The sequence below is a fragment of the Amblyraja radiata genome, chromosome X, assembly GCF_010909765.2.
Source record: "Amblyraja radiata isolate CabotCenter1 chromosome X, sAmbRad1.1.pri, whole genome shotgun sequence".
Lineage (NCBI taxonomy): Eukaryota > Metazoa > Chordata > Chondrichthyes > Rajiformes > Rajidae > Amblyraja > Amblyraja radiata.
The window spans coordinates 4,670,902-4,682,692 of record NC_045999.1 but is presented as its reverse complement, the minus strand read 5'-3'; the positions used below and the strand labels follow the sequence as shown (position 1 = coordinate 4,682,692).

Sequence of the window (11,791 nt, the reverse complement as noted above, 5' to 3'; positions counted from 1 at the left end):
CCTTAATTTTCCATGCTCTCGAAATTTTCCAGGGCCCTGTGTCTCCCTTTAAATTAACCTGGGCTTCATTCCCATGCTCCGTTAAATTTACTGGGCCCCTGTTTCTATGGTCCCTTTCAACTCATTTGCACCCTATTTCCCCATGATATTTAAAAACTAACCTGGGCTCTTTGTTCCTTTTAGATTCACTACAGTTTTACAGTTTAGTTTATTATCACGTGTACCGAGGTACGGTGAAAAGCTTTTGTTGTGTGCCATCCAGTCAGCGGAAAGCCAAAAGGGCTCCATATTTTCTACACCTACTGCTTTTAAATCTCGTTTCCAGCATATAACCATATAACCATATAACAATTACAGCACGGAAACAGGCCATCTCGACCCCTCTAGTCCGTGCCGAACACATAATCTCCCCTAGTCCCATATACCTGCGCTCAGACCATAACCCTCCATTCCTTTCCCATCCATATAACTATCCAATTTATTTTTAAATGATAAAAACGAACCTGCCTCCACCACCTTCACTGGAAGCTCATTCCACACAGCTACCACTCTCTGAGTAAAGAAGTTCCCCCTCATGTTACCCCTAAACTTCAGTCCCTTAATTCGCAAGTCATGTCCCCTTGTTTGAATCTTCCCTACTCTCAGTGGGAAAAGCTTTTCCACGTCAACTCTGTCTATCCCTCTCATCATTTTAAAAACCTCTATCAAGTCCCCCCTTAACCTTCTGCGCTCCAAAGAATAAAGCCCTAACTTGTTCAACCTTTCTCTGTAACTTAGTTGCTGAAACCCAGGCAACATTCTTGTAAATCTCCTCTGTACTCTCTCTATTTTGTTGACATCCTTCCTATAATTAGGCGACCAAAATTGTACCCCATACTCCAGAATTGGCCTCACTGCATGCGCAGTATTTTGCTTTTGAACAACTGTAGATTTGCCAAAAGCAAAACCTTTTATTGTGATGTGGCAAAAACACCAGAAGAATTTAGCATTTCATTTCAGCCAGAATGAGGCTTAATAAAGTATGTGATTCAGAACAGATCTGAACATTACATGATTACAATAGAGCCATTTACAGTGTTTCAATTCATGATAAGAGAATAACGATTAGTGCAAGGTAGAGCCAGCAAAGTCTGCTCAAGGGCAATCCGAGGGTCACCGATGAGGTAGATAGTAGTTCAGGACTAGGCCCCATTCCTACATTCCTTTAAAACACATTGAGACCCTGGATTAAGCACTCGCCTTGAACTCACTGGATAGAATTTCCTGTGCAGCCTTTAAACTAATGTTGGGAAATTTACTCCTACTATTATATAATGTCTTAAATATATAAATGAAATGTGTGTTGGTGTTCTAATAATAATAATAATAATAATAATAATAATAATAATAATAATAATCAGTTGTCTGGAAAATTTGCTGTTCCAGAGTCTTTAGGATGCCAGAATATCGGAATTTCACCCTGAATCACATACTCAATTGAACCTCATTCTGGCTGAAAAGAAATGCTAAATTCTTCTGTTGTTTTTGCCAAATCACAATAAAAGGTTTTACTTTTGGCAAATCTACAGTTGTTCAAAAGCAAAATACTGCGCATGCTAGAAACGAGATTTAAAAGCAGCAGATGTAGAAAATATGGAGCCCTTTTGTGGAGATAAAAACAGAGTTAATGTTTTAAAGTAATGGCCTTCTGTGTATTTCCAGAATTTAAAAAGAAATGTAATCAGCTATTGTCCTTGATTTACATTGAAATTTTCCATGAACCCAATCTGGCCCCTTCAACGAAGATTTCACTTTTCATTCTTTCTACAAATATTAAAGAGTTTATATTTTCTAGCGTTAAATTTGCCATTAACGAACTGCGTTGTATTTCCTAATCCTTATGCCTTTTTGCTCCATCGGTTATGCCTATTCATCTTTCTAGATTAATATATTGAAAATTTACCTAGAACAGTTTTATATATATACAGAAACATATTTCTATAAAGGTACAAAACAGGAACATGGGGATTTGAAGATGCACATATTTTCGGCACAGCAATGACCATATATTAGTTCTAATGCTGTAGGATTGTAACTATTTGTTGATTTAATTTTTATTATAAAAGCCACATGAAGTTGCAGTTGCTTCAAGAGAGAAACAACGTGATGTGTGCCATGGCCCAGTTAAGGGGAGAATAGAGCAGGTTGAAATGGAAGCACCCAATTGTGGAGACAGGTTTGTTGTTTGTTTCATTTTTATCTCTATCAGATGCACTTTCGTTACAATATCTATCAATTTCTCTGATCGTTCATTTTAACAAAACAAATACACAGACATTGTATTTCAGTCTGAAGAAGGGTTTCGGCCCGAAACGTCGCCTATTTCCTTCGCTCCATAGATGCTGCTGCACCCGCTGAGTTTCTCCAGCATTTTTGTCTACCATTGTATTTCAATGTTTACCTCACCTCAGTCCTGCCTCGGATGGATTCTAAAACTTGTAATTTCCTCATGATACTTCAGTCGTAATTGCTTGATTTGTTTTTATTGAAGTGAATGGATACATAGGTAAAGCTCCCATGATTTAGTTCCAGAAGAACCTATATATCGTTTGTCTCTATTTGTTTGGACAGGCGATGGGGACAAATAGATTGCTACATTTTGTGCAACAAAGCAAGAGAAGGTGCAATTGTTAAACTCTGTATGGGTTTCATAGTCACCGAGTGCAGGAAGCTATTAATTTATCAGGGGTTATGGGGAGAAGGCAGAAGAATGGGGTTTAGGAGGGAGAGATAGATCAGCCATGATTGAATGGCGTAGACTTGATGGGCCGAATGGCGTAATTCTGCTCCTATCACTTAGGAGCATATGACCTTACATAGTACTGTTTACTTCCATGCTAAAGGACTGAACGGACAATTTGGATTGAGTGAAGTGTGATCATGACCATTTCTGGATTCTTTCACTTCCTTCCAGAAATGTAACTGCCAATATCCTGCGAGTGTTGCTGGGGAAACTAAAGCACGTTGTTCCAGAATCTACTGTCAATGATCAGAGCAAGCACAACTGTGCTTTCACAGCCCAGAGCTAGATTGGCAACCTACTGATGATACAACTAATACTTGCCTTCTATGCTTCAGACCCAAACTCCCCCAATAGTATCAAACCTCCACACTAACAATCTCATCTTTGACTTCTCTGATCAGCTGAAGAGCAATCGTCCAGTCTCCCATTTGCTTGAGGATTTAATTTCCCACAAGCTGCCAACCCTTTGAAGCCCAATTAGACCCGATCACCTAATCCCCTCAGGCCTCCGATTACAGACCCTGATCTCACACACATCAGCCCCTCCATCATTTACCCAAAGCTCGTTCTGGTCCACTGATGCCCAGTGGAACAAAATCACCAAAACACTTCCAGATCGCCATAGCCTGTAGTGTCTGATCACCCTTCCTCCCAAACTTGGCCTTGGCTCAGGAAACCCATTTTCCTTCACACAATTCACAAATGTGCAGAGTAAAGCCCCTGTCCCACTTAGGAAACCTGAACGGAAACCTCTGGAGACTTTGCGCCCCACCCAAGGTTTCCGTACGGTTCCCGGAGGTTTTTGTCAGTCTCACTACCTGCTTCCACTACCTGCAACCTCCGGCAACCACCTGCAACCTCCGGGAACTGCACGGAAACCTTGGGTGGGGTGCAAAGTCTCCAGAGGTTTCCATTCAGGTTTCCTAAGTGGGACAGGGGCATTAGAAATTAATTTCAACCAGTTGTATCACACTCAGCACATCAATGAGTGCCTGCCAGCAATGCCAACAAAATATTTTGTTTGTGTCTGATCGCCATATCACTGTGGAAGTATGTGGGGTAAAGGCACTGTACAAGGACTGCATTATTAACCCTGCATTCAAAAACTTGATAATATTCCTGTTTATTTAAGTGGGCATGGTTTACATGTAGTACTGAATGTGCCTGTACCATGTATTTGAAATATTTCCTTTCTTTACTGATCTTGTAACTGATAATAGTCATGATAGGCATTAAAATGTTCAATTTGCTTTTGCAGCAAGTTAATTTTAAAACTGAATAGGGAGACTCTTTCCTTCCTGATCAATTATCTATGTACCTAATTAAAACCCTGACTTAATACAGTTGAATTGCCCCAAACATTGGATTAATTGAGTAAAATTGCAGTGGGATAATGAAGATTGTCCTGGAAATTGGCTTATAGTGGGGTAATTGCATGTTCATAAGTTCATAAGTGATAGGAGCAGAATGAGGCCATTTGGCTCATCAGGTCTACTCCGCCATTCAATCATGCCTGATCTATCGCTCCCTCTCAACCCCATTCTCCTGCCTTCTCCCTATGACCCCTGACAACAAGAATCTATCCATCCCTTAAAAAATATCAATTGGCTTGGCCTCCACAGCATTCTGTGGCAATGAATTCCACAAATTCACCACCCCCGACTAAAGAAATTCCTCCTCATCTTCTTCCTAAAGGAACATCCTTTAATTCTAATGCTCTGGTCCTAGACTCTCGCACTAGTGGAAACATCCTCTCCACATCCACTCTGTCCAAGTCTGTGGCCGTTTTCTAAAGAAGAGTCACCCAAGCAAATTTAAGATTGAAATTGACCTTAGCTACGCTTGAAGCATGCTTCCAGGTGGATGTTTAGCACCCATTCCCCGCATAAGTATTTCCATGGCATTAAGGTATTCTAATTGGCCTTTCGCATACGCTTATGGGCAGCAGTCACAGTCCAATCATGCTGGTTCATGTTAACTGATACAGGTCGCCATTAGCATGGAGACTTGCATGACTTGGGTCACTATTACATCTAAATGTCATAACTGGTGTTTTGATATTTCATGGATATTATTAAACGTGGAAGTTACAGACGTTTTTCATATTTTTAAAGCAGAAGCCAGCATTTAGTCATTGGAACCCCATCATTTGAAGCCGCCCCATGTCATGTTCAGCAGATGTACCCTGTCAACAACATGGTCACCGGTAAGGATTTGAATTTGGTTACATTTACGTTTCTTCAATGCTTGTACAATGTTTTCATTTTGGCTAGTTCACAGAGGTCTGGTTTGGTGCCTCTTGTGTGTTTGAGGTTTAAGCATTTGGGCAGTGTCATTATACAATACGAGAACGCACTTGATTAAGGGTTGTACACCAGAGTGCTGCATTTGTTGTTGAATCCACCAAGAGTGGCTGCAAAAGAGTCAATCACACCACAGTAAGAAGTGCAGATTTCCCCCCAATATTCAATCCAATATTAAATCAAAACTGGTTATCTAATCCGTTTATCTATCTGCTATTTATTGGACTTGTTAAGTGCTTAGTGAATGACTGCTGCATTTCCTTATAGTTCCTTAAACAAAAAAAATGATTTCTCTAATTTCAGGTAGCTCCTGCATTCCCTCTCTTTCTCTGCCCCTCTCCCACCCTAGCTGGTTCCACTGTTCTCATCCAGATATACCTTTATTATCACCTCTTCCACAGCCAACAATGGACCATTGTGGGCTCCACCATTCCTTGGTCATCAGTGCCGGCTCTGATTTGCTCTGATCCTTTTCACAGCCTCTAGTTTCCCGTTTCCCACACAAAACGTCACCCATTTCTCCAGAGATGCTGCCTGTCCTGCTGAGTCTCTCCAGCATTTTGTGACTATCTACAAGTTGGATACAAGCTGTTGAGTGAGTGGCATGGGAAGCATGAATAGATAGGATAAAGGGAATATCTCGGAACAGGGTAGCACAGTGGTGCGGCTGGTGAAGGGCGGCACAGTTATGCAGCTCTGCCTCACAGTGACAGAGAGCCAGGTTGGATCGTGACTTTAGGTGCTGTCTGTGTGGAGTTTGCACATTCTCCCTCTGAAGGCATGGGCTCCAATTTCCTCCCACATTTCAAAGACGTGTGGGTTTGTAGGTTAATTGTCCTCTGTAAATTTCCATTAGTGTGTAGTGAGTGGGTGTGAAACTGGGATAACATTGAACAAGTCTTCTTCTTGCGTATGGCGTGCACAGCCTGAAGTTGTAGATCAACTTGTTCCATTTGGTCTTGTTTGTGCACGTCGGGTTGTTTGCATTTGTCAAAACAGGGTGGACCACGTGAAGATTGCAATCTCCCACCCCATTGAACAAGTGTCAATGGTTAATCGATGGTCGGCGTGAACTCGGTGAACCAAAGGGCCTGTTTCCATTCTGTATCTTTCAATTAATTCATTCAATCCATCAAATTGATGAACGTTGATGGACCTCCAGAAATTTTAGAGATAAGGTGATGTTAATTGTCTAAGATTTCCAAAAATCAGGGGAAAATGCATTGTGATTGGACAATGGATTGAATTTTAAAGATTCAAAAAGTAAAGTAGGAAAAACTGAAGAAGGGTCTCGCCCAAAAACGTCGCCAATTCCTTCTCTCCATAGATGTTGCCTCACCCGCTGAGTTTCTCCAACATTTTTGTCTACAGTCAAAGTCAACATGGTTTTTGTAAAAGGGAAATCATGTTTGATCAGGGTTTGGAGTTCTTTGAAGCAACATGTACAATATTTGTACTAGGCGTTCATTTCCCGTAAGTTTATTGATAAGATGCAGCACCCGGGATTATTGAAGAAAACAAGTGTTCATGAAGTACAAAGTACAGTTTTAATACAAGTGAACCCTGCTTTACAGCCTATCCGGTTACGGAAATTCCCCTTACAGAATGCACAGATCACGAGCAAAAATCCAGATTCAGATTCAGATTCAGATTCAATTTTAATTGTCATTGTCAGTGTACAGTACAGAGACAACGAAATGCATTTAGCATCTCCCTGGAAGAGCGACATAGCAAATGATTTGAATAAATAATAATAAGTGATAATAAGTGTCCGGGCGGTGGGGGGGTGATTGGCAGTCACCGAGGTACGTTGTTGAGTAGAGTGACAGCCGCCGGGAAGAAGCTGTTCCTGGACCTGCTGTTCCGGCAACGGAGAGACCTGTAGCGCCTCCCGGATGGTAGGAGGGTAAACAGTCCATGGTTGGGGTGAGAGCAGTCCTTGGCGATGCTGAGCGCCCTCCGCAGACAACGCTTGCTTTGGACAGACTCAATGGAGGGGAGCGAGGAACCGGTGATGCGTTGGGCAATTTTCTCCACCCTCTGCAATGCCTTCCGGTTGGAGACAGAGCAGTTGCCATACCATACTGTGATGCAGTTGGTAAGGATGCTCTCGATGGTGCAGCGGTAGAAGTTCACCAGGATCTGAGGAGACAGATGGACCTTCTTCAGTCTCCTCAGGAAGAAGAGACGCTGGTGAGCCTTCTTGATCAGAGTTGAGGTATTGTGGGTCCAAGAGAGGTCATCGGAGATGTTGACCCCCCAGGAACCTGAAGCTAGAAACACGTTCCACCTCCGTCCCGTTAATGTGGATGGGGGTGTGCGTGCCGCCCCTGGACTTCCTGAAGTCTACAATGAGCTCCTTGGTCAAAAAATCTGAGATATGGAATAAAATTTGCTCACACAGCATTTATGTGCAATAAAAATAAGTCTACACGTTTCTTTCAACTTGCGTTTCTTGAAGTCTGAGAAATGACGTGGCTTCACATTATGGAAAATCAAGATACAAGCGTTCCCTCTTGTACTACGGGCTTGGCCTGTATGCTTCAATCAGGCTACCAAAACTGTTATCCTCAGGACACTTAAGGGCCTGTCCCACTTAGGCGTCATTTGCGCGTCACGCAGGTGGCGCGCGACGATTTTGTGAATCCCAAAATCCTGGGGCGCCGCGCGGGACCGCGCGTCATTGCCTACGCCACCATGCCTCACCACGCGCCATGTGCGCGTAATGCACGCCATATGTGCATCACGACGCGCGCGTTCTGCGTCGTGACCCGTAAATGATGTCGCGTAAATGACACGCAAATTACCCCCAAGTGGGACAGGCCCTTTACACCACTGTAACTTCTACAGGTGCACAGTAGAGAGCATGCTGACCGGTTGCATCGTGGCTTGGTTCGGCAATTTGAGCGCCCTGGAGAGGAAAAGATTACAAAAAGTAGTAAACACTGCCCAGTCCATCATCGGCTCTGACCTTCCTTCCATCGAGGGGATTTATCGCAGTCGCTGCCTCAAAAAGGCTGGCAGTATCATCAAAGACCCACACCATCCTGGCCACACAATCATCTCCCTGCTACCTTCAGGTAGAAGGTACAGGAGCCTGAAGACTGCAGCGACCAGGTTCAGGAATAGCTACTTCCCCACAGCCATCAGGCTATTAAACCTGGCTCGGACAAAACTCTGAACATTAATAACCCATTTTCTGTTATTTACACTTTATCAGTTTATTTATTCATGTGTGTATATATTTATATTATGGTATATGGACACACTGATCTGTTTTGTAGTAAATGCCGACTATGTTCTGTGTGCTGAAGCAAAGCAAGAATTTCATTGTCCTATAGGGACACATGACAATAAACTCACTTGAACTTGAACTTGTAAAATGAAGAGCTGAGAAGGTATCACTGTAAACAAGTGAGTTAACCAGTTTGTCCAAAAAGTATGAGTAGTTGATGAAATGCTCCACCTATATTATTAAATATATGCTTTGGTGGCAAACTGCTTGGTTGTAACCATAGTAATTTGTTTTGTTAATTCTGATTAGGTTTTATCTCTATTGATGAACTGAAGAAGTACTCAGGGAATTTAAACGACTTCATTCCCGGCTGCGCACAATATTCCGTGTGTCGTGTTCAGAGAGAAAGGAACGTCTTCTCACTTTTGAGATCCAAAAAACGGAATCCCACCTTCATTCACACACATTAACAAAGCAGAAATTAGCCTCATTTGGGAGGATTTCAGTTCAGTTACCTATGGTGATTTAAACCTTGGCATAATGAGCTGTGCTTCAGTGACTGATGTCAGAAATGCAAAGATTAACCCAGATCTTTGTTTGCTGTGTAGTTGAAGTTGTATAAATTGTATTTATATTTGTCTTCAGTGTTAAAAAGAAAGTGTTGGCTTAAATGCATAACTTCTTAGATTTTTATATAGAATTAAAAAGTAATAAGATGTTTGTGTTTCTATTCATCTCACGAGGAGAAATGGTCCTCATTCTGTGTGCATATTCATTTTCATATTTATTGAGGTCTTTTGTAACTTTAAGCAATTCTATCATATTGTTCAAACTCCCATTTTTCGCGACTCTTATTAAGTGCCTGGTTTGAATCTGTTGTAGGCTTTTGTTGGAATGAGAGTGCGATAATGGTGGGAGCAGCTGATTGTTAAACACAATAAAAATTATTTGCTTCTCAGTTATTGGATTTTAGAGATGTGGTTAAACTTGCTTTCAACTAAGATACATGTGAAAATACCTGGGGCAGATGATTGAGTTTTCATTTAAAGAGTTTGTAGTGAGTAGTAGCTGCCACAGGAGGGCAAACCAACTCTGTTTTTATAAATAATCTTGCATCAAACCAACAGCTAACCACTGTGCACTTATGCATTTTATTCCTGCACTTGTTTAGTTTAGTTTAGTTATACAGCGCAGAAACAGGCCCTTCGCTCCACCGAGTTTACACCGACCAGCGATCCCCGCACACTTACATTATCCTGCACACACACTTTTACATTTATACCAAGCCAATTAACCTACACACCTGTACATCTTTGGAGTGTGGGAGGAAACCGGAGAAAACCCACGGGGAGAACGTACAAACTCCGTACATACAGCACCCGTAGTCAGGATCGAACCCGGGTCTCTGGCGCTGTGAGGCTGTAGCTCCACCACTATGCCACCGTGCTACCCATGGCTAGACCGTGGCTCCATCCATTCCTCAACCTTCTTGGTTCTTGGTCCTCCAAAGTATTCCAACTGGAATTTAAACTGGAGGTGGTGAAGGGAGGGATTAAGCCAGAAAGGGTTATTGGGAAGAAAGAGCTACTTTAAATTTAGTTGCATCTGGTTGGGTAACTATAGTAGGGTGGAGATTATTCCATGCTTTAATTGTGTGTGGGAAGAACGAATTGCTGTACACATCTGTCTTTGTAGCTGGGATCACAAATTGCATCGAATGCCCTCGTCTGCTCCTAATTGGTTTGGGTTTGGTGTAGGTCTTGTAATCTATGTCTAGCTGACCATTTAACATTTTGTAAAAACAGGTCAAACGGTGAGCTTCACGTCTGCCTTGGAGAGGGTTCCACCCCAGAGAATTCTGACTTTGAGTCAGTCCAACGTATTCAGCAAATGGCTCATCACGAGAGAGCAGATTGCCGTCAATAGTTAGAAACATAGAAACATAGAAATTAGGTGCAGGAGTAGGCCATTCGGCCCTTCGAGCCTGCACTGCCATTCAATATGATCATGGCTGATCATCCAACTCAGTATCCCGTACCTGCCTTCTCTCCATACCCTCTGATCCCCTTAGCCACAAGGGCCACATCTAACTCCCTCTTAAATATAGCCAATGAACTGGCCTCGACTACCCTCTGTGGCAGGGAGTTCCAGAGATTCACCACTCTCTGTGTGAAAAAAGTTCTTCTCATCTCGGTTTTAAAGGATTTCCCTCTTATCCTTAAGCTGTGACCCCTTGTCCTGGACTTCCCCAACATCGGGAGCAATCTTCCTGCATCTAGCCTGTCCAACCCCTTAAGAATTTTGTAAGTTTCTATAAGATCCCCTCTCAATCTCCTAAATTCTAGAGAGTATAAACCAAGTCTATCCAGTCTTACTTCATAAGACAGTCCTGACATCCCAGGAATCAGTCTGGTGAACCTTCTCTGCACTCCCTCTATGGCAATAATGTCCTTCCTCAGTTACATCCTTAGTGTTCAGCTAACCTGTCATGCTTTAAAGTGCGTATCTAAAGTTGTATGTGTGAATTTCAATGAGGTGGATGTTCTGTTGCAATGTGGGAATCTTGTACAGAGCAAACCCTTGCAAGTAGATTTGTAATAACCATCACATAATCTGAATCAGTATTTTTCTAGTTACAAGGAAGAACTCTCCTGTTCCCTTTCAAATTAGTGCCATCGAATCTTCTGCATCTTGAGCAAGGGAGCGAATGGAGCCTGGCTGTAACCTGATGTCACTTCTGAGCTGCAGCAATCCATCAGTCCTACACTGAAGATTCAGTTCAAATTTCAGTGGTCAAGTGTCTGGATCGGAGTTTGAACCCACAGCTTTTTACTGAAAAGTGAAAGCCTGATCATTGAGTCACTGATGCAATTACACCATGCTTTGAGCAACTTATTACAAAGCGTTAGTTATCACCAGCAAACAAAGTCCAAAATGACAAGGGGGAAAATTTAGAAAACGTTTCCTTCGCCTTACCAGAAGCTATTAAGAAAAAACCAGGAAGACTTTTCATGACCTCAATGTGCAAGAGTATTGTACATTTAATGGAGTGATTTAGTGTGTTGTGATTGCTGTTCTGAGGTAGCAAATTTGGGTTGAGGACAAATTTCATCCCATCATGTTTTGTGGGTTCTGAAATGGACATTGAAGCGAATGTGGGAAGCACAGCCTCTTACAGGTGGGGTAGGAGGCATCTGATAGTAAGGATATGTACGATCTTCACCTGAGATAGACACAAAAAGCTGGAGTAACTCAGCGGGACTCAGTGTTTCCACTCATTTCTAACTGATTTCTAACGTGACATCAATCGTCCAAACTTTTCCACTAGTGATTGCTACTATCTTTACCTGCTCCGGCCTATATGTAACTCTGGATATGCAGAATTATGTCCGACTCTTGACTTGTATTAAAACTTCCAGCAAGCATTCAGTTAAAGGTTAATAAACACTACTCTAGCTCGGGACTCCCACA

The 11,791-nt window shown here is 42.3% G+C and overlaps 1 protein-coding gene across 1 annotated transcript in view; it reads left to right on the top strand.

Moving 5' to 3' along the window:
* terb2 (telomere repeat binding bouquet formation protein 2) overlaps positions 1-9,245 on the top strand; it is a 16,548-nt gene extending 7,303 nt beyond the window's left edge. Inside the window, 3 exon segments of the mRNA XM_033014882.1 lie at positions 2,106-2,215; positions 4,897-4,988; positions 8,630-9,245. Of these exon segments, the coding sequence (XP_032870773.1) occupies positions 2,106-2,215; positions 4,897-4,988; positions 8,630-8,790 (363 nt within the window). The 3' untranslated portion in view covers positions 8,791-9,245.
* Positions 9,246-11,791: the final 2,546 nt, after the last annotated feature.